Raw genomic sequence first — 23,607 nt, forward strand, 5'->3', positions numbered from 1 at the left:
TTTACTGTGTTCAAAAATGGTATATCACAGGCGTTGAAAGGGGCAAGTAAGGATAGGCGTGGGATGATTCCTGTGTGGCTGAAACAGGCCAACCCTTGGCCTGCCACTAACCGCACACGGACTAAGATTCGGGAAGTCGGGGCTCTGGTCACCAGGGAGAAGCCACCCACAAAGAGGAGTATCGCGAACCGGCTATAGACGTAACTGAAGATAGTGCACACCATGATTCACCGCGATCTGAAGTTGGTAAAGCAACGGAAGGGGCAGGCTCATAAGCTCTTGCTAAAACACATCGAGGAAAGTCGCACGTCACAACAATACGCTTCATCTCGATCTTTATCCCGCTATTCAAACCAGAAGTTATTCTACGATTTCCAGTTTAAGCACTGATCGCCATGGTAAAAAGGCAATAGACAGTAAGCATCAGTTTTTGATATGGATTTAGTACCACAAAAATAAGTTCCATCTGCGATCTTATTCCTATTTTGCAACTGGAACTGGTAGAATTCTACCATTTCCGGTTTTATTATTGTTTTCCCATAGAGTGAAAACAGTAATAGAATTTGATAAATGGTTTTTTATATATGAATTCAGGATTCCACGCATAGATTTTATCTCAGCTTCTCTTCTACTGGAACCGGATGTATTAAAAACTAGTACAACTTTCTATTGATATAACCAGTACTTCTGGTTTCAGCATTGATTCCTGAATAGTAAAATATGAAAGTGATAACTAGAAGCTGTTTTTGATATGAATTCAGTGTCCGAAGAACTGGTTTCATCTATGTCTATCTCCCTATTGTAAGCGGAAGTTATAGATCTACTACTTCCGTTCGAATAGATTGGAAGTCCAGCATAGTTTCACATTTTGAAACGAAGCTCATTTGTTTGCATATTATTTTGGACTTTTTTTGCATCGATTTTTAATTAATACAGACGATTTATGAGGGCGGAAAATATATAATTCATAATCACATTATGAAGTCCTAGAGAACTGAGGATTATTTTTGATAGAAACAACATCCTCTGAATAATCGCATATCCTTTCTATTGGTATGGAAGTGTATGAATTTATATACTTACATAATTTTCACTTTTAAAATTTAATGAACTTGTTTCTCCACTGAATTAGTCCTAATATAAGACTAACTATTTGGCAAACTACAACAAAATACTAATACTAATTATTATAAAGGAAATATTGTTCTTACAACATCAAAGCACAGGGAAAATAAGCACTCACGTACTACTTACGTTTTCAGCGCCAAGAGAATTCAAATATCTGATGGAATACACTGTATGAACAGACAGACACCTTTCGTGCTATCAGAAAGCGTAATCCCATTTGCATCACATTCAATGAATTTATACGGTTTCCGGTTAGAAACTAGGCTAGAATTACGACAGCATTGATTTATTTTTTCTTATTTATTTTTGACTTGACTACTGTGTAATGGAACAAGCCAATAAGAGAGAAGAAAACCGGATCTTCACGTAAGCTTATCAATGTAACAACTAACAACTTAATAAAATAACTTAAAACGAAATCAGTTTTAATATGCATTATGACTAATTAAACATTTACCAACACTTATTTCAAAGTGGTAATTACAACTTACTATTTTGTACGCTGCAAACTGTTAAAGTGAATAATAAAGAGTATGGGTACACCACACTAATTCAATTGCTCAACTGTACAAAGATTACGAAGTGTGTTATATGACAATTTGGTACACAGAAAATTGCCTCTCATCATGAAGTAAGTCTTTCAAAATTATCTGCATACAGGAGGGCGAGAGGCACAGCTCCAGTTCCTTTAGCTTCTGCCTACCGAACACTACACGACAAGACTGAGACTAACATCCGATTTTCTCTCAAGATTGGGAATGAACTTGCACGCAAGCTCCCTCCTTCTTTTTCCACTGGACTTTTAACGACGAACTCGACTCTTTTTAACGCCTTAAAAGACAATTTCATGTGTTAGTTTGATTTTACACATTAAGGTGAACCACTATGAACTTGAGTTAGAAACACACAGTATGTATACTCTCCGGATTTCCCCGAATAAATGAATATACTGTAGGATCCAGTGGCGGTGAAACTGGTTTCCCTTCCCCCCTCGCCTTTTAGTCTCTGGTGATTTTTCACTTTGAAGTCATTTTTTAAATTCTGACGTGAGACACAAACATTACATAAAAATAACAATGAATGTGCATTGCATACTGTCTTTAATATGTCTTCAATAAAGAATTACTGTACAAGGAATTGAAGCTATTCAAGAATAAAAAGTAACTGATATTGCCAACACGGCTCAACCTATTTCTTCAATTCTAATTTCTCAATCGATTCTGTAAAAAAAATCAACGATTTCATACCTACTAACATACATACTATTTAACTAATAGTGAAAAAATAACTTGCTTCATATATCGTATATTAAAGTATTTATGAACTTGTAAAATAGGGCCACGATAATATTTTCATGATGCATTGAAATTCAAGTATACAGGGTTAGCATAAATGATTCATTCATTTTGAAAAGGCTATATTTTCAAAGGTAGTACACGTACACACACGAAAGATATATGAAAAGAACCAGAAACTCACCAAGTTTGAACACTCTCTACAAATGTGCAATATCTGTCCCTTTGGTGACACGACACACGTCCAAACGATACTCGAGCTCATTTCATACATTTTGTAGCCCTGCCAATTGTCTGCACTGCAGCACTGATGCGTTCTTAGGGATTGCGGTAGTGGAGGTACGTAGACAAGGTCCTTAACGTACCTCCACAGGAAGAAGTCGCAGGGCGTTAAATCAGGAGATCTGGGAGGCCACGTGCTTTTCCTTTCACAGAGGCAACCGTGTCCTTGAATTGCCGATACCACCGCAAAAATGCTTTGTTTACATGACGGTTCTTTTCCATACTCTTTTCTGAAAGTGCGTTGCACAGCTATAACAGACGAATATCTGGCATATTCAAGTACACAAAAAATTTTTTCTTGCTTTCCCCTCCATTTTCGACAGATACTAATCTGGTACTGCTACACTGCCATCGGAAAGATAATGGACTAGTGCTGCTACACAGTACAAACTGGCTGAGTTTGTGGTTCTTTCCATATATCTTTCATGTGTGTACGTGTAATACTTTTGAAAATATAGCCTTTTCAAAACGAATGGATCATTTATACTAACTCTGTACATTGGATTTGATCGTTTCTAAAGCAACTGAATAACTTTTTGACCATTGATTTTCAACACCAAGATGTAGATCATCTATTTAACGTAGACTCTGAATCACACGTGATCCTACGTGATCTATCTTCCTCACTTCCCCGGATACTGTGATCGTCCTTGGACGTCATCGCTAATACCTGACGGGCCATAGATGTCGGAAGTCCAGAAATATAATTCCTAATCCTTAACTGGATCCTTTTGCTGACTAATAAATGGAATTGTGTGCTGCATAAAAATGTTCCAGCCATTGTACCTACTCTGAAAGGTGTTTGGAAAATTCTGACAAATTCTGAAACTCGTCATTGAAGGACAATGCCTAATTTGATTACCTGGAATTAATCAATGTTTCCTACAGGAAAAAGGCAGTCAAAAATTTATTGCACTAGCACGCATACTAGCACACCAAGCAAGTCAAGTAGATACAGTTCATGTCAAGTAGATACAGTTCAATAACAGGAGATATATAGTCTTTCGGTACTTACAAAATACGAAATATGGAAATTTTTGAATTCTCAAGTTCAAGCTTTCTCTATTACTCCTGGGCATTATAAACTCCTACGGCTGCTCGAAAGTATATAAAACTATCAATAAACATTTACCTTATATCTGTGGAAATAAGCTGAGTTCGCCGAAGCACTGCTCTAGCTTGAGAGTTTGTGATCTTCCTCATACTCTCATTGTTCACTGAAATTAGATAATCTCCGGCAACTATTCGTCCATCTTTATCTATGGCACCTCCTGGAGCTACGGACGTTACTAACATTCCATTAACTCCTTTATCAACTACATCCACTATTACACCTGTATTAAAATAAGGAATAGCATTTATTAATTTTCGAGAATATAAAACAATACAATATTCAGATTTAATCTATAGTTTTGGGCATGTAGAGTTGCCACATCACAGTAAGCAACTACTCCACGCATGTTCTTCGGCCAGTAACTTCGGAGAGGATGGACCATTTCAAGTAAATTTTCTTTGACATGGAGAAAGTATTAATTTATTTGTCAAAATACTTACCGAAAATAGCACTGGTTCATTCAACGTTTGTCTGCATGGTAAAATTACGAGTTGGAACCAGATTGTGCTTTCAGTGCAAATTTTCCCATTTACCTCTGTTTCCTATTTCATCAATCCTTCTTGACTATTACCTTGAAGCCCATCATCACTCATATTATAGCAAGACAGGACACTCACATTACAGCTGTCCTATGATGTTTACACTTTTTTAAACCGAAGGATCTTTTTTTTATCTAAACAATTTAGCCGAAAAGAAATAAAAGGTTAATCAAAAGTCTCCAAAGACACAGACAAAGAACGCTTATAGACAATCATCTTCCTATACGCGCTGTGGAAATCTGTTTTCATCGTGTGCACCATAAAAGAGCCAATCAATATTAGATTGAGTCACAAGGAGGTGGCGCTCCTTTTGGAGTATCGTCACTGAAGGTTATCATAATAATTAGCATATTTTTCCTTGCCTGTCAGTGCGGAAAGAACAGATAGAAAATTAACCCTACTGTAGATCTTTTTGTCACTCATTGTTTTACGTTATTCTAACCATTATAACTTAAATAAAGAAACCATGTATTTATACCCTTTCAGTTTCTTTGACTGTCTATAGATTAAGACATATTTCTCTCTAGCTTATTTTCCTGTTTGTGTACATTAAGACTTTTTCACTAAATGCCAGTTGACGGTTAGATTCAAAATTTCCATATAGCTACCGTCACATCGGAAGGCCTTTCCCGAGACGTGAAGCATGGGATGCTACTATGCCCCTTAAATGATTGATAACGTAAAATTTCAAGTTTTTTCGCCAATTTAATGTTTGTATATTTCTTGTCAATGTCCAAAAGCAGTCTCATCCCAGTTTGGACATACTACAGCAAAACCACAATGCATGTTTAATTTGACTACCATAATTACGAATACACATGTACAGACGTACCAACCGCTTACATTAAACACCCTCCACAATCTCTTATGTTGTGAATACACAAAGCTCAAGGATCCATGGTTTAAGGAGTTCAATGCTGATAATCTTCACCTTGTACATCCCCGTTTTCAAATGATCGTACATAAAGAAATTCAGATATGACATGTAAAGGAATCACTCCACGGAAGTCTGTATTTCAAGCCATAATCTATGGGGAAATTGGAAACCTAACCAGTATTGCATCTGGTAAAAGTAACCATACAATTTCCTATGTAAGCGCCACAGTAGTTCAGCGGTAGAGGGCCCACATCTGGTGTAAAGGGCACTAAGCTCAATCCCACCTCAAGTTAGTTTGTGGTGAACAATATCGTGTCCGTGGGTTTTCTCGAGGTTCTCCCGTTTCCTTTCACACCTCATTACGCCAATTATTTCATAATTAATAAGTTTCGCCTCCTTTAGTATTGGAAGGGTATTACTGTGTGGCGTAAAATCAAAAACTTCAATTTCTTCATTTTCTATGTGCGAACACTTTTGGCCCCACCTTGTATTTAGGTCTTCTCAGAGACTCCAATAGAATTTCTTCTTGAGAATTTTGATGTTTTATGAATAAGCCTCAATGCATTTAAAAAGGAAAAATACATATTAATTAAACATCCTTGTGTTAATTTTATCCAAAAGGTTTCAAAGCCTCTCTGACTCCTTTCTTACTGAGTAACATTCCGCTACGAAGTCAAACTAAAATGACATAATTGGATTTATCACTACTGAGAACTCGAATAAAACGAAATATGCTTATATTTCACACTTCTAAGTTGGGTAGAGCAAAACTGATGAAATGTTCCTCTTCAAAACCCGTTATTATTAGTTTAACTACTATATATCTCGTAACATCGATTAGCAAAAGTGTTTAAACATATTTCATATCAATATATACAGTACAGTATCATATAAGAGGCATGTAGTACTAACAACAGATGTAATGCTTAAAAGTTCCTATTACCAAGCTGAGCATGAACGGTAATTATACTAACCCAGCGGATCGGCTCCTTTCTGTATTTTGATGGTTCTTTCAAGACTTGAAGGTAGTGGAAGGATTTCGGCAGCCCACGACGATGCGGGTACTTCCGTAATTTGATCTTCTTCGTCTGTGCCTGGACTTCGATCCACAATTGTTGGCAACGGATGACTAGGAATCAGGCGTTCTGTCGTTACAGGTACCATTAACTGAAAATTTCAATAGTAAGAATATATGTCAATGTACATTCATGTCCAAAATTATTGTCGCATGTCTATAAATATGTTGTTGTAGGAATGAATATAATTTGGTAACGAATTCGAATTCGCCTGGTATTTCTTATAATGTTAGTATGTGTATAATCGGCAAAGACATGTATGTGCCAAATTTCATGTCAAAAGATCAGTAAATAAGAACAATAAAACGAAAATAAAACTTTCTTGTCTATTTAGCAACATTTTGTTTTGCTCATTCTAATTTTTGTTACCACAAATATACATTTCCCGATTATACATATAGTATCAGTATCAAAAATTCCCTGCAAAATCATTATCAAATTACATTCTTACAAGAAGACAGTTATAGATATGCGACAATCATTTTGAACATGAGTGTACAAAGGAAGAGTGAACAAATATTCCAATATATAAATAATGATAATCAGTGAAACCTATCCATATTGGTCACCATCGGTTGCATTGGAAAGCGGCCAACTTGCAGGAAATAAATGTATTTTGAAGCAAAAACTATTATAGACTATATCGTAAGCGTTTCTGGAGCAGTAACTAAATGTTACCTCCGTACTATCTTATTTTATAAATAATACACAGTAATAATTATTTACACAATATAAAAACAGCGTATGTCATAATAATAATAATAATAGTTTAACATTCACACTAAATGTTTTAAATGTTGTAATTTAGGTATGCTAATTATCCAAAATGCTACGGCAATCTCTATTCTTTCCTTCCTTCCACCTATCCAGATCCAGGTGAGATCGTCAGTTTCAGGAAATACTCAAAACATCCATATTGCGTCATCCCTCTTATTAGTGAAACATCAAAAGTTAAATTGACGAATGAAAGGTTTTATTGACTTTCATAAGCATAAAACAGTAAAATATAGAATATCCAAAAAAGACCGTACCCTTTCCTTTATTTTTTCCAGGTCGATACGTGGAGAGAGGTTGATTTAAATACCCACCGTTCCCAAGAGCACCTTAAAAAAAAAAAAAAAAAAAAAAAAAAAAAAAACGGCGCCCATACATCAACAGAAGGCATCTTGTGCTGTGGAATACGCAAAGGCAAAGTCCGTTATCACAGTTCAACGCAATTTTCGACGACAGTTTGGAGTCGATCGACCTGACAAGAACTCCATTAAGCGTTAGCATGCACAACTCATGGAGACAGATTGCGAATGCAAAGGCAAAAGCACTGGCTGTCCTTCGCATTCAGAGAAGATGGTGGATAAAGTTTAACAGTCTTTCCAACGCAGCCGCACGAAGTCAGTTCGGAAAGGGGGGCCGTGAGTTAGCATTGCCTCGCTTAACTGTCTGAGATGTTCTTCGTAAGCGTTTGAAATCCAAAGCTTACAAGCTGCAACTTGTGCACGCACTCACTGAAGATGACAAAAAAACTTCGCACTGTCTTCAGTGTAGACATGTTGGGATTCCTGGAAAATGATGACTTCAATGGTGAAGCGACCTTCCATGTCAACGGAAAAGTCAATAGGATAATGTTTGAATCTGGGGTTCAGAGCATCCTCGACAGATCAGTGAGCATGTCAGAGAATCTCCAAAGTTAAATATCTTTGCTGCCATGTACATAAAAAGGTTTATGAGGCATTTTTCTTTGCAGAAAGATCTGCAACGGGACACTCGTATCTTAACATGCTCCAGATGTGACAGATACCTAAACTTGAAGAGGACTCCTGAGATTTCATTTCCCAACAGGATGGAGCTCCACTCAACTTCCACAATGATATAAAAGGGTACCTGAATGAATCTTTTCTACAGTGCTGGATTAGTCGCATTGCTCCTGATGATGAAGAGTTATTGAGATGGTCCTCGAGATCTCCAGACATGACACCATGAGACTTCTTTTTATAGGACTTTGTTAAAGACGTGTCTTTGTCCCATAAGTGCCTCGAGATCTGATGGAGCTGCCAGAGCGAATCACAGAAGTCTTTGCTTCCGTTACAAGAGACATGTTAATTTGAGTATAGGACGAAATGGACTATTGACTAGATATGTGTTGTGTCACGGAGGGGGCCCAAATTGAACCTTTGTAATGTAGTTTAAAAAAAAAAAACTTCGATATATTACTTTGCCTTTTGTATATAAAGAATTCTAATATCACACTAGTGGACCCGAAAATGTATTTTTGAAAATGAAATGGAATCTTTAAGTTTTACGTCCCACGGTTATGCCGGTTAGGCTAAAGGAGACGATGATGATGAGAGATGAGTGAAATGGTGGAATGAAGGAAGTGGGAGGAAACGGGAGAACCCCGAGAAAACCCACGAGCACGGTGTTTGTCCACCACAAAGTCCACACGGCGCTAGCTGGGATCGAACCAGGGACCCCAAGCACCGGAGGTGAACGCTCTACCACTGAGCCATCGCGCCCCCATCCGAAAATGTATTTTTTAAAGCACACATTCCTTCCCGGAGATCCTGTACATTATGTTCTGAAAGAGTTTCTAAGAAATGAAGATCGCGTAGATGTCCAAGTAAATTTAACATTAATAGCAAAGAAATATTGTTGCCTCAATGCAACCGAGTTCCAAGTTAGACAGATGGTACAATTAACAGGTTTTATAATAATAATAATAATAATAATAATAATAATAATAATAATAATAGTCACCACCACCATCATCATCATCATCATCGCCGCCGCCGCTGCCACCGCTATTCTTAGTGCCCACGGAAGATTTTTATTTACGTCATTTATAGTCAACACATCGGCTCTTATTGTAGATGTTTCTTAATATTTAGATCTCAGTTCATGCCGCTGAAACTAAATGTTTCTCCAATTACCTCATTATTTTGGGAAACCCTGAAATTTCTGTATTCGGACAGAAAATCGAATCGAACTAAGAACATGCACTAATGATATTCGTGATGATAGTTACACGGAAGGTTTACCGTCGGTTACACAGAATGCTTAGAAAATTAATTCGAAGAGTATACAACTTCGTACTCCAGTTAATTTACAAGAAAATATTTTCATAGAATAATAATAATACCATCATTCAAAGCATAAATTATTAATTGATGTGCAATGGCATCCTTAGGCAACACGATATAAAATGAATGAACGATTAATGTTGTCCAAATTCTAACAAATGTGCCCAAAAATATTTAACTCCCTTAATAAAGACCTAAGATATACAGGGCGTTACACCCCTGCATTAATCAAGTATAACATTCTATTTTATGGGTTTATTTGCTTCTGCTCTTCCTAGCTCAGTGTAAGTAGTAAGTAAAACATACATTAGGAACAAATAATAAAGAAACTAAGTCTACCTGATGGATAACAATAAGAAATGATATAAAATGCAACGAGCTGATCAGTACTGTACTGTATACCTACTTTTGGAGCACCCTGTATACATAAAATGCAACAGATTTCATTTTACACAAATTACACTATATAAATGAAATTAAAATTATCATCTTTAATTTTCTGTCACTATCTGTTTCCTGATGAAGATCACAGGTCGAAAATTCGGTAAATAATCTACTCCACAAAAATTAAAGGTAACAATTTTAATTTCATTTATATTTCTTATATGTATATATGTTGTGAATATTTTACCAGTTTCGAAAAACTAAAGTATGGTCGATGAAAAAGGCATCTCAATATTCTGTTCATACAAACCACAGTACATACGACAGAAAGTAAAAACTTAAAGACTTCTTCGATACAAACAAGTATCAAACGAAAACGATTGGCCGAAAGTTTTATTGGTATGTGCAAAATGCTAAGAGTAACTTGTATTTGTAATTCAATCAGAGAGAAAAATTGCGAATAAAACTTCTATTCTCAGTGGCGAAGAGTAATTCTACGAAGAAGATAAGTCGAAGACAAAACAAGAACATAAAAATATTAATTTTAAAAAGTAGAAACCTTAAAGTTGCATTATACGTACTCTGGGAGTTGAAGTGAAAATAATTTGTTCAAACCAGAGAAGTCCAACTCACACTACATCAGCTTCCGCTTTTTATGTTAAGAATTTCGAAGTGCTATTCGTAAAATTTGGAAAACTGTTTTCTTTATTTTTACAAAATTGAGATATATTTGGTGATTTTGCGAGGCATACATTCTTTGAGTTACCAATTGCAGTATATACATTTTATCTTTTCTCAAGACTTGTAATTTACGTATACTATGGCAAAAACTTGATATAAATTGTAAGAAATACGTTATCATTAAGAAAACAAAAATATGTTCATCGTTTGGATCCGTACCACAACAGCTCTCACCGGGAATCGAACTCGATCTCCCGTGTTAAAGCTTTATATGCTAACCACAATACACGTCTAAATTTCGTTTAAAAAATTTTATGAATATTGGACGAACATGTTAAAATTTTCACATTCAAAACAAAAGCTTACAGAAATTAGATAATTACGATGCGAACGCTAAGACCACTTCAGCCTTACCTGCACCATATCACTTAATTCATCATCTGTACTTCTTTCAGGTTCCTCTTCAGATTCTGGTGGTGGAGTTGTAGGAACGGGAGGTGGTTCCTGCAAATTATTAAAGTACTTTATTGTTTCAGATCACGTAGAATACAGAATTCTCTCTTTTAACATATCGCTTGAAATTTAGATAAGAATGCAACGAAGAATTACGTACTAATTTAAGAATGTGGAATGAAATAGAACTAATGCTGAATCTATCCATCCCTGGGGTCATGAAAAAAAAAATACATCCTCAAAATTGGGATATAAATCATTGGTTATATATATGTGTGTATAGGGTGGTCCATTTATAATGATAGTATTAGTATCTCAGAAATCGTAAAAACAAAGAAGCGAAATTTTCCACCAAGAAACTATAGGGAGGGGGACAGCGTCCTAGGTATTTTGTAACATCACCGGATGAACACTGTTGCCAACCCAATATAAAGTTATATTTTTTTCAAATGGCACTACGTTAGATTATTACACATTTCAAATCAACATGCCAAATTAAAACTTATATAGCAAGTTTATTTATTCAGTGTTGGAAACAGTATTTATTCAGTTGTATTATTCAGTAAAGATGTTATTGTATCACAAATATTCAAAGTATGGAAGCCTGTAACGGACATACAGCACAACGGAGATGAACAGGATAACGCACATCGAAAGTACCTTAGAGTTAGATACCATGGTCACGGTATGACTTGTTTCGAACGAACAGCAACCAAGTTACCAGGGCTTGAAAAACTTATTTGTTTTGAAATGCTTTATTTCGACAAAATGCTTCCATAAGTATCATATCTAGTTACCTGTATGGTTTGTAATGGATGTGTAAATTATTTTATCGTGTACAGCATTTCAATATCTCAAACGGTTGCTGAGATATGATAAACACTGTTGAAGTTTGCAACACTGATTGATTCAAGTAACTGCGACAACTTGTAATAACAGCTACTAAAAGCTATCACTGTAATGCTGTAAAAGAAAAGAAAAACAACAATCATTTTAAATATTTTCTCCGAAACGGTTTGAGATACCGAGATGCAGTAAACGGCAGAATAATTTGTACGTCAATTGCAAACCACACAGGTATTAGTCCACCAGCGAACGAGTGCGGGCGGCCGATTTTGGAACTAAAATACAAACAACAGTGTTTCTAACCGGATCACTTGTAATTAATCTATCACAGTTGTTTTTGCCCTGTTCATAATAAACCACTTCACGCATATGTTCAAGTTAAGACAAACACAATTTCAAAAGTTATGGAAGTTATTTTCAGAACATTTTAAGGGACTGCAAAAAACCTCCATATTAATATGACAATAACTTGCGAATAAACTAACCTCAGTGTTGTACAAAGGAACACTGAGAACTTCGTAGCATTAGAGTGTAAGGAATTCCTAATTCATCTGTTAACGAAACCTCGAAGTTTATCTTTGTGAATCAAAGTTATACTTTGGCAACTGCGCTTTCATTGTTTAAAGCAAGTTCTATTGTGTAGTTTTGAGATAAGGCGTCTTCGAAATTGCTACCAATTTGGACCATGTGATCGATCGATTGACAGTACCTTCAGTAACAAATTTGCATTGAGATCATTTTCGGATGTGCTGCAAAAGACTGGTGAGAGAGAAACTGATAATCTAACCGCCTCCGAAGGAGATTTGGATCCGCCCCTAATTAAGAAGGTAGATAAAGATAACTTTCTCTTATATCTAACCTGTCATTATTTAGCATGGTTTGGTAATTTAAAAATTCAGTATTTCTACCATATTTAAAAAATATATATATATTTAAAAGAAATAAACCCAATGTTACATTGAGGCGGTAGGGGAGCGATTAAAATTTAAAGTGGGGAGCCTGACAATTGATTTCTTATAGCTCGTGAAATTCAGAAAAAATGAATTTCATATTAAAAAAAGAAATACAAAATACATTTTCAGGGTAACTCTTACATTCATTATGTTATTACAAAGTTAATGGTACTTTTGAAATTGATTAGAGTGAATAGATATGTATTTAAGTAACAAAACCACTTGCGTAAGTTTTTCAAAGTATCAAGTTAGAAGAACGAAGTTTGTCTTCCACTGCTATCTCATTGCTCAAAGATACCGGCGATGAAACAATTGGCCGGAAATCTACGTAGCACATTTTAGTACTTACACTTGAAATAAAAATACAGCTGTTTAAAGACGATTGATTACCTTTGTCTTTGAATTTCATATGTGCACACAGGATTTGTTAAACAAGACCGTACATCTGATATGTTTGAACTATATGCAACTTATGCTCACGGGCTAAACTCAGTCTTCTGAAGTCAATCGACAAATGATTACGTATTACAGACACAAGGACAACACTAGGCTCCCAAGTTTCAAAATTATATTGTGTATGAAAACAGATAATAGAATTAATTCTTTGTCACAAGAGACCTAGGGTCTGAAAGAAATTCAGAGGGAGTTCAAAGGGAATTTCTATACTCATAAATAAAAGTTGTGAATTTATTGTGTATTGAACCAATGATATTTATGCTTACATTACCCATACGCTGACATTTTATCGATACTTTTATTTCACATTTACCAAAAGGTTGGATTACGATTATAATCCTAAAAGAAAGATACATTGTAATCAGGTTTTACAAGGCAATCCCGAAAGACAAGCTATCCAATCCCGTAGCCCTTTAAAAAATTAAGAAAAATTTCTTCTTCACTTCCTTTTCCCCCAAAGGGTTCACATTAATCGAAACAATGAAATGAAATTTCTTTAGTTTAACTTCCCATGATTATGCTCTTTATGCTAGAGGAGACAGATGATTAATGAAAGTGAAACATTGTAAAATTAATTGTTGGGCTCTCACAGAACCACGTACAACAAAGACACATGCGCTAGCCAATAGACCAACGAAGAGAACTTCCATAGTTCTCGAGGGGAAACGTATCGGAATTCTTTCTTGGCTACAACTCAAGAAAATAATTTAGTTGTCAATCGATAGACCTACATTAAAACAAATACAAGCATCGCGAGCCTTAACTTGATTTAAACTTACAGTTACAAGATATTGCGCAAGTATCTAAGCTACCAACCCATAATTAATATTTTAGTCATTACATCTTATTACTGAGTTTTACAGGTTTCCACTGTTTTATAATGAAATCAAATAAAACGTAATCAATTTTTTTATATATATATAATCTGCTTGATACACGGTAGAAACTCACTTGTATGCTATCTTGTTCTTAAATTGTTAATTTCCATGCATATGCCATTATCCATAATACATCTGCATTACTGCAGGAATAACCATTACTGCATTCAATAACAACTATATAATTTATGGAGTTCTTTATTAAGCGAAACAGATTAGGCTACTTATAACATGTAAACTGCAACTTTTGAAAATCGTTGGATACACTGCAGAGTGACGCTCTCCGTTCCCCTGTCCCACCGCGCTTACCTAGAAACTGATGTAAACACTACACTAGCGCCCTCCACGAAAAACCGCACTAATATCCTGGTCAGGTAATAACTTGATATTATACTTACCTAAGCATTCTTCTTTTAAATAAAGCATTTCAAAACAAATCAAATTTCCAAACCCTGGTAACTTGGTTCCTATTCGTTCGAAACATGTCATACCATGACCATGATATCCAACGTTACTGTACTTTGGATGTGTATTATCCTGTCCATCTGCGTTGTGCTGTATGCGTGTTAGAGGCTTCCAAACTTTGGATGTTTGTGATACTATAACACTCTTAGTTTGCAACACTGAATAATAAACGTAGTATTTTTTTTAAGTTTTCGTTTGACATGTTCATTTGAAATATGTAATAATCAAACGTAATGACGTTTGCAAAAATATAACTTTATACTGGGTTGGCAACACTGTTCATCAGGTGATGTTATAAATTACCTATGACGTTGTCCCCCTCCATACGAACACATGTTTATAATTACCTGTCTGAAATATAATTGCACTGACCCGTCCATTTCTTCAGGTTATTACTTTCTGCGAACTATTTCTTAAGTTATGTCGGATTTTTTTTTTTCTTTTACTACACAGAAATTGTATTTAGTTGTTATATTTCGAAAGAAAAATGACCTGTTATCAATATATCTCACATATAAGTAAGTTTATATCCGATTTTTGAGTTCACTTTCTTTTTCTCGTGATCCATTGACGGAATCTGTTTAACAATAATTTCATCGCATTCCGTGACTTCAAATTAGTATAAAAAAGCACAACTGGAAATTTATCCAAATATTGGTACTATTACTATGTATTGGCATGAGTGGTAGCTCTTTTGTGCGTATGAGATAATTTCAATTTCCAAGGTTTCCTAGTAATTAGACTATATTTTACCCCTTGCGAATGTATGTATGTTTGGAGTTTGAGTTTTTTTCTTTTCTTCTTCTTTCCTTTATATATATATATATATATTTGTGTGTGTGTGTGTATGTATATATATATTCAATAAGCTTAGTAATAACTTCAGTACAGAAGAGTTAAATTTGACAATTAGACATTAATTAATAATTCTTTGATATCATATTATTATCATGATATCGTTACTTTCAAAAATTTAGAAATGTTTAAAGGGTTAATCCATGCCAAGTGATCGAGAAGAAAGAAAAACTGCCGCTCGACCTTTCCAAAAAAATCTAATTTTTTCATGAATGTTTATATTATATTAGCGAACTTCAAAACCACGATTAATTATTTTTAAAAATATCTCGCAGCGACGCAGCGGCTGCCACCATTTTGCGTTTTCTCGATTTCAGGCGTTTACGTTGTTTACAATATCTCAATATGTATTTATCCTAGCAATTTGAAAACTGCTGGACGTGTCCAACTTTTGCAGAGCTAAAACTTCCTTCTCTTAAGGCTGCAGACTACTAAATATTTTTGAAAAACTAATAATTTTTCTTTTGCCCGTTTCTCGTAAGTGGAAAGAGGTAATAAAATGTAACTTACCACAATAATAGATAATGTTATTCTACACCTGAAAATACAAATCGGAAGAATTTTCAGTGTTGCCATCCATAGGAATTACAGTGTGACCAGAATTTGAATTACTCAAAAATCTAGGTAAAGGCAGCGACTAGAAAAATGAATTCAACGGTAATTGATGACTTATCATGCTGTCCATCCTTCTTGTTTACTACTTTTTAAATAATGTTTCTATTTATTTTGTAATGACTTATTTATTTTGTAAGAATTTATGTAAGGTTTATAAAATAAATAGAAATATTATTTAAAAAGTAGTAAACAAGAAGGATAGACAGCATGATAAGTCATCAATTACCGTTGAGTTTATTTTTCTAGTCGCTGCCTTTACCTAGATTTTTGAGTAATTCAAATTCTGGTCACACTGTTATTTCTATGGATGGCAACACTGAAAATTCTTTCGATCCGTATTTTCGGGTGTAAAATAGCATTATCTATTATTGTGGTAAGTTACATTTTATTACCTCTTTCCACTTACGAAAAACGGGCAAAAGAAAAATTATTAGTTTTTCAAAAATATTCAGTAGTCTGCCCCCTTAACGTTTTTGCCTAAAACCACTTGAAAGGGGTGAAATCAGGGCCTACAGTAGCAACATTTTTGGACATTGAAGACATGTTTGGAAAAAGAAAGAAACTGACCTAGAGGTCTGAATTTGTGTGTGCTCGTAGTCCGGGGTCATAAGTGTATACTCAAAAATTTGCATAGCCATTTGTAGCTGCTTCCAAAGGCTTGAAAAAATATCGTAAAGTTGGGAAATTATGCCAATTTGCCATATTTCACTGCCCAATATCTCCAATGGGCCTGGATAAAAAAAAATCTGAAAATTTTTGCGAATAGTTACTCCTTTAGCATACCAGAACACACAACAAATCGCGTTTTGTGTTTTTGAGCAGAAGGGGTCAAAGTATTAAGGAATGACGACATATTCTAGGAGGTGTTTTGTTCATAAATTCAACTGGAAATTCGTTGTTGTGAAGTAAAATAAAGTAGGATGATTGGCTAGTCCAGTTAAGGCTCTCAAGCTCCTTTCTTTCCTCTAGTTGTGACTCACTGTTTTATCAACCACAGCAGGACTAGTGAAGAATGTCGCTATCAGCAGAAGGCGAGAAAAGTCAAAATGCATGCTTGGCAAAAAGTCCGTAAGTACTCATTTCTCTTGCTGCTTGCTATATCAATGATATTCAAACATGATTATGCTTGTTTTAACTGTAAACGCATGCGGGGACTTTTGTCCTTTGGTTTGTTCTACATTCTCCAGTCAGTGTTTACAGTGAGTGAGTAAAGCAAAGGGAAAACCTACAGGGAGGGATAGGATGGATTTCCTATGCTTGTGATCCAACGTAGTTTGTTGCAACGGAAATTGCAATGTCGGGCGATAGTCTATAATGCTGGTGGTCCGATAGAACACAACCGGTGGTGGAGGAATGGCTTTTATAGAACAAGTTCGAAAACCGGTCGGATACAGACCGAACAATCTACTCTGATAGATTATTCATACATTTTACTCTGCTTTTTGTTTTATAGATCAGTTCTGTGGAGTCTAAGCGTCCTGAAATTCTAGTGAAGACGTGGTGCTTAATTGAATTTGGTTCAGTATATTAGCGTTAAAAAAAGAAAAAAAAACACCACTTTCAGAAGTTTACCTTCTGATTTGAATGTCCAGTTATTTAAAACATTATAAACTTATTTAATTTTGATTAAATATTATTGGTGAAATTTTGAGCATTGAAGAAGAAACTAACATTCATTTATCATTGATACCATTGTTTATAACATGAAGTTCTCTGCACATTCATTATATCATTTAAAAAAAAATGAATGAATTTTTATTCCCGTAAACTAGCTCCGTGTACGTAAAAAAATGCCGTGGGAAGCCACGACTTTCTAGAACAGCAATCCACTCTCCATTAAATGAAGCCACATTTTGAGAAGCACTACATCTGCCGCACGCAACCACCTTACATCGGGAAAGTCGATTAACATTTGAGGTTGTGTTGTGAGGTAAAAAAAGGAATACAAAGAAGAAAAAACTACTAATTGAAGTCATATTCATTTTCTTCGAGTGATTAGTGGAACTTCCTCTCTATACTAAATTAATCTACAATTTTACTACAATTTTTAACGCCTTGACTGGCATTGTTAAGATCTTGTAAGTATAACATATATATACTTTTTATTTTATTTTGGAGTATAACACAGGGTCAATAAAGAAGGGAGCTAGAAGGTTGCGGACACTAAGAAATTTAAAATTATTGATAACTTCTACAAGGTTCTAAAATATCTTTAGTTTGATTTAATTATTATTTGTTTTAAAAGTTAGATTGAGGACTTCTACTACCTACTTACACTTCTTTAAATTTTAGTGAGCAACTTAATAATGTTTAGTACTTACGCCATCTCTCCTTTTTAACCCACTAATTTAACACATCATCATCATCAGTAGCGTATTTAGGGAATGGCTACCGGGCTCAAGCCTCCCCCCCCCCCGAAATAAATTTGTTATATACAAAACTTCATTCAAATCTGTCGTCACCCAAAAGTGCCTATTCACGTGTTGTGCATCCGAAACAAAATCCTAAATACGCCACTGATCATCATAGGTATTCTGCCCTATTGGCAGGTCACTTGCTGCAACTGAGAAGCTTAACTTGCTCCACAGTCTTCCGCTAACCTCTTCGTCTTCACGTACCACTTTTTTGTTTTGATATCGACCATTAATTGCAATCTCCTTCGCCCCTTCCCTCTCTTTCCTATCACCATACCATCTATCACGTCCTTCATGATAATACAGTTCTTTATTATCTAATGTCCCAACCAGTTTCTCTTCCTCTTCTTAATAATATCTAAAATTGTTCTTTTGTTCCCCACCATTCGCTTTCCGCTCGACACAGCTAATTTTCTCCATTCTTCTCCACACCCACACTTCGATAGCTTTGAGTCGTTTTTCATTGTTTTTGTGTAAGGTCCATATTTTTTACCCACACAGTACAATACTCCACATGAATTATTTTGAGAGGCTTTATCTCAACTCTTTATTCAAGGTCCCACAAAATAGTATTTTCTTTCTCTTAAAGGCTTTTTCGCCATTCCTATATTTTCTTTTATTTCATGTTTGTACTTCTTATCATCACTAGTAATACTACTCAGATATCGAAAACTGGTCACATGTTCTATTTTCTCCCCCTCCCCCTACTTCTATATGACATCGATCCTTTCGTAATTTAATACAGATTTTTTTTTTTTTTTTTTTTTTTTTTTTGGAAATGACATGCCATTCCAAGTATGTGATTTGAATGGTATTTTCCTCAAGCGTAGCTAAACGTTCATTGCTTCTTAAAAATGTACATATAAATTTAATTTGATAATTAAATATTAAAATTATGTGCAACACAATTTAATATTCACGAAATAAAGGACATTTTAATATTTTTGAAGAATAAATTAGTAAAATCAAATCATTAAAATTCCAGTTCACTTCAAAGAGAAAAGAAAAATATTTTTTCATATAAATCAATGGAGAATACAGCAAAGATGGCGCTGGTATTCATTTCCGTTAACCAGAATAAGGAACATAAAAAACCTACAAAACGCTATTAAATAAGTGAATGATTATTCGAAGGGTTTTTAGACTCGAAATATTTGTGTGTTATATATGACCTTAGATTGTAGGGCACTCAAATGTTCTGCATTACAAGAAAAATTCGTGAAAACATCTATTGTTACTTATCAATTTAATTTAAACACATGGAATTTAGAAACACAACAGATGCCTAGGCTGGCAACGGTCAGGCGGCGACCGCAGCACCAGGCTATTAGTGGTGGTGTATTAGGGCAAACATTTGTATTACGCGACAAACAATAGAACGGCAGTGTGCAGTGAACTTATCAGACGGTGATAGTGTAAAACGAATGACCTCCCTGCTTTCCAAAAGAGAACAATTGTTTGTGCTCGGTTACACAGTGTGAGCGTAACGAAGTGGTAAATGTGTTGTGTGGGTCGCTTAAAATACTCAAAAGAAAATCGCATAGGCGAAGAGGAACAGTGATCGAAAGAAAACTAAGTAACATTTTCTAAGGAAACTAAGTAACAGTAACAAGCATCAAAGCCAACTATCACTGAAAACCGTCATCCGACTGCGGTGCAGGTGTCGGAGAAACTCAAGCAGCATCGTGCGACACAATTACCTGCGAGTTATGTGACATTGGACGCCTAGCACAGAAGAATCCGCTGATAAGGGACCATTACGCTTTAACACGATCGAATGGTCCCGCGAATACGCAACATGGACCGCAAGTGACTGGGAACGTGTGATGTGATCGGATGAGTCATCGTTCACTGTTTCAAACCACAGGTCTTATTTATGTGGATGATTCTCGCATCCTCTCCGCCCAACCGTGAAAATGGTGGCCCCCCTGTAATGGTGTGAGTCATAATATCCTGGTTTTCAGTGAGCCCTGTAATATAAAATTCCTTCCAGTATATAAAATGTCTTCCCAGTTATATAGAACTTAATTAATAAGCTTAAAGTTTACAACTGAAAGAGTTATGCATACCATTGATGAACTAACGCGCAAGTCAAACTCCTGGTTCAAATAACGACTGCAGACCTAGAAATATCTGAATTCGCAGTCTAGCATGGTTGAAGTTTTCAAACTTTCGCACAAAAAAAAAAAAAAAAAAAAAAAAAAAAGAGAGAGAGAGTAATACTAGCATCAAATATACTTACTTCTCCTACCTGCTCTTCTATTTCGGAAGCGGACTCAGACGCAGAACCAGCAGAATCACTCATCAGCGATTGATCATCGAGGGTTGTGGTTGCTTGGCTCAGATCTTCTATTGCTCCTCGTTCCTCCTACAAAATAAAAAAAAAAAAAAACAATAACGAATTAACTATTTATCTCGAGGCACGTAACCTCAATACTATTTCATTTTTTTAACACTACACATGGAGGAATATATAATATGCAATCCTCACTTATGATTCGTAAATTTCGAGTTGAATCTGATGACTGAAATATTTCCAAATTGATACTGGGGCATCGGAAATTTCTCATCTTTCGGAACAGAATCCAGCTAAATAGTACTTCGTGTATCTTATAACCGATTACCTTGTATTAGAGGTCTGCACGGGCTCGGGCTTACAAAGCATACATCTCTGCGGGTCCGGGCCGGGCTCGGGTCGTAGGGCTTATTTCGGGCTCATTTGATTATCGCACGAATTCGGGCCGGGCTCGGGCCTAAATGCTAAAACATATTTCGGACTCGGGTCGGGCTTCACATTATAAGTTCACGGGCCGGGCAGGGCCGGGCCGGGTCCAGGCTAAAAATTTCGGCCCGTACAGACCTCTACCTTGTATCTCGTATAGGGGTGAAGTTAAACCATGATGTACAAGGCTTGGAATAAAAGTTATGACATACTTTTAACCAAGAATTATTATTTTTACAAATCAAGATTACTCGCTTTAAAATAGTTTCCTTGAGCAGCTGCAATACTGGACATAATTTGATGCATCAAAATGGAACCTTTTCAAGTGGTTTATGATCCGATGGAGTATCAAGTTGTTTAGAAACATCGACTTTTTGGAGGTCAAAATTCAGAATACATTTACTGTGATTTGAAAATAACATTATGAAATCACATATGCACTAGTTTGTCCAATGACCTGCTGGCACTTTTCCGGCAACTGTAATCCGATCTCCATAGAATTCAGTGGTCTCTTGTCCAAAAAATCTTACACATGTTTTTCAGAGGCCTCTTTTGAATGATGTGATGGTGCCAGGTCTAGACTATATGGTAAATATGGTAGATGCATTACAACTTCTCAATTAAGTTCTCTCAATTCTGACAGATCGTCAAACATGTATGCGGTATGGCGTTGTGAACGTGGTATACGATTCTCTTTCTGTTGAACAGTTCAGGCAATTTTATTTGAATTGCTAGGTGTAGATACTCACCCTAACTGTCAAAAGTACGGGTCCGAGTCTATCATTGTGCCCGAAGGCATAAGCTCGTGATGCATGATGCCCTTCTAGTTTCACCAAATGCAGAGTAAAACATTCCTAGGCGTCTGTGTGGGTTTTGAAACACATTCTAGACTTCTTCTCGCTTCGACCACGATCTTCTCGCCACATTATTGTCGTAAGTTATCCATCTTTTCATCACTCGTGATCAATCGCTTCAGAAATGGCTCGAGTTTCTTACGTTTTAGTAGAAATTAGCAGATAGAAACTGGATAGAGTAAATGTTTTATTTTAGATCATGGGATGCCCAAACGTGGAACTTCTTTTTGTAGTCAGCTTACTCCAAACTCTTTAATTCTGGTTGATTATGGATGTTTAGATCATTGGCAATGTCGTGATCGCTTACGTAACGATCTTGCTTGACTTCTGCCAGAGTGTCATCCATTTTTGCCGTGATTGGTCAGTCACTGCTTAGACATCGAAATTTCCAGAATGAAAGAGATTGAACCATCTTTCGCATGTTGCCTTTGATAACGTATCTTGCCTATAAAAGGCGCAAATTCTTCAGGAGCCTGCGTACCATTTGTGTCTTTATCGAAAATGTATCGCAGTCTAACTTACGCAATACTTTACGTATAAGAATTCCAACACTTTTAGCACGTCTCCAAATTTCAATGTCAGCTGTCAAATGATGTAAGGCTTAGTCCGCTGCGATTAATATACCCTGAGATTTGGATTTGGAACATTAATGCCATTTTGTGTACAAATGGCTCACTGTATGTTTGAATAATTTTATAGGTTATCAGTAGACTCCCAACTATCCGACCTTATGTGGTGAAAGAATAGATAGGAATTCAATAATTACTTCGCTTAATATATACTATTAAAAAAAAAAAAAAAAAACTTTTATTCCAAAGCCCACACCACTTTATACTTTCTGACCTCTTAGTACAGGCCTGTATTTTATAAATGTCCGTTATGTACTGAATTGTACATTTTCTAAAATTTGTTACAGAAAAAAGAAGAATGAAAAAATACTATACACATTTTAATATAAATTCTTAAATGTCTAAGTTTACTGAAGGGTACATAAAATATGTACACTGTACGTACGTACAATTTTAAAGTAAACAAAGTATTAAAATAAAACGCAAGTCTTGTTCAAAGATAAATAAGGCGTTCAGAGCACAAGGGATTCAAGCAGCGGAGCTCTGGAGTTTAATATCAGGGAAATCACACCACCAATGGCGGTACAGTTGGTTTTACACTCTCCTTTCTCACGTTGCAGAATCATTCCCTGGTTTTGAGGCCCAGTAAAGTATTACTTTGAGGACATTTTGTAAATTCTGATATTACAAATGTTGAAGGAAAATTTTGCCACTGTAAGTAAATGTCTTACATAGAATTATTTAAATTAGCTTTATGTACCAAATTCAGCAGTAACAATTCAAATTATCCACGAAGTGAAAAACAATTGATTTTGCCAATACTAGTCAATCTATTTCTTCAACTAAATTTTCTCAATCGATTTGGAAATTAAATGGAATTTTTAGTTGTATGTCTCATGTGGGTACGTACGCAGGAATTTATTTCGGGGTCCAGTCCAATCCTTTTTCAGGGGCTCCAAATTCAATATGTTAAATTATATTAAAATCTGTAAAATCACCTTTAAACTAAATTTACAGAAAAGTCGCGATTTCGTGAATCTGGACCGCCAGGACCCACTACTTGCATACGTTCCTGGT

General features: G+C 35.6%; 1 protein-coding gene across 9 annotated transcripts in view; it reads right to left on the minus strand.

Moving 5' to 3' along the window:
- LOC145673181 (multiple PDZ domain protein-like) overlaps positions 1-23,607 on the minus strand; it is an 817,414-nt gene that overhangs the window by 420,288 nt on the left and 373,519 nt on the right. For 8 of the 9 annotated variants that reach the window (XM_081742643.1, XM_081742641.1, XM_081742644.1 and 5 more), the window contains 4 exons: positions 20,628-20,753; positions 10,865-10,954; positions 6,210-6,402; positions 3,838-4,039 (listed from right to left, as the gene is read on the minus strand). In XM_081742643.1, the coding sequence (XP_081598769.1) occupies positions 3,838-4,039; positions 6,210-6,402; positions 10,865-10,954; positions 20,628-20,753 (611 nt within the window). The remainder of the gene's footprint in view (positions 1-3,837; positions 4,040-6,209; positions 6,403-10,864; positions 10,955-20,627; positions 20,754-23,607) is intronic. The other variant, XM_081742640.1, reaches the window with a different exon arrangement.

Source organism: Thermobia domestica, chromosome 16 (assembly GCF_964235325.1).
Source record: "Thermobia domestica chromosome 16, izTheDome1.hap1.1, whole genome shotgun sequence".
NCBI lineage: Eukaryota > Metazoa > Arthropoda > Insecta > Zygentoma > Lepismatidae > Thermobia > Thermobia domestica.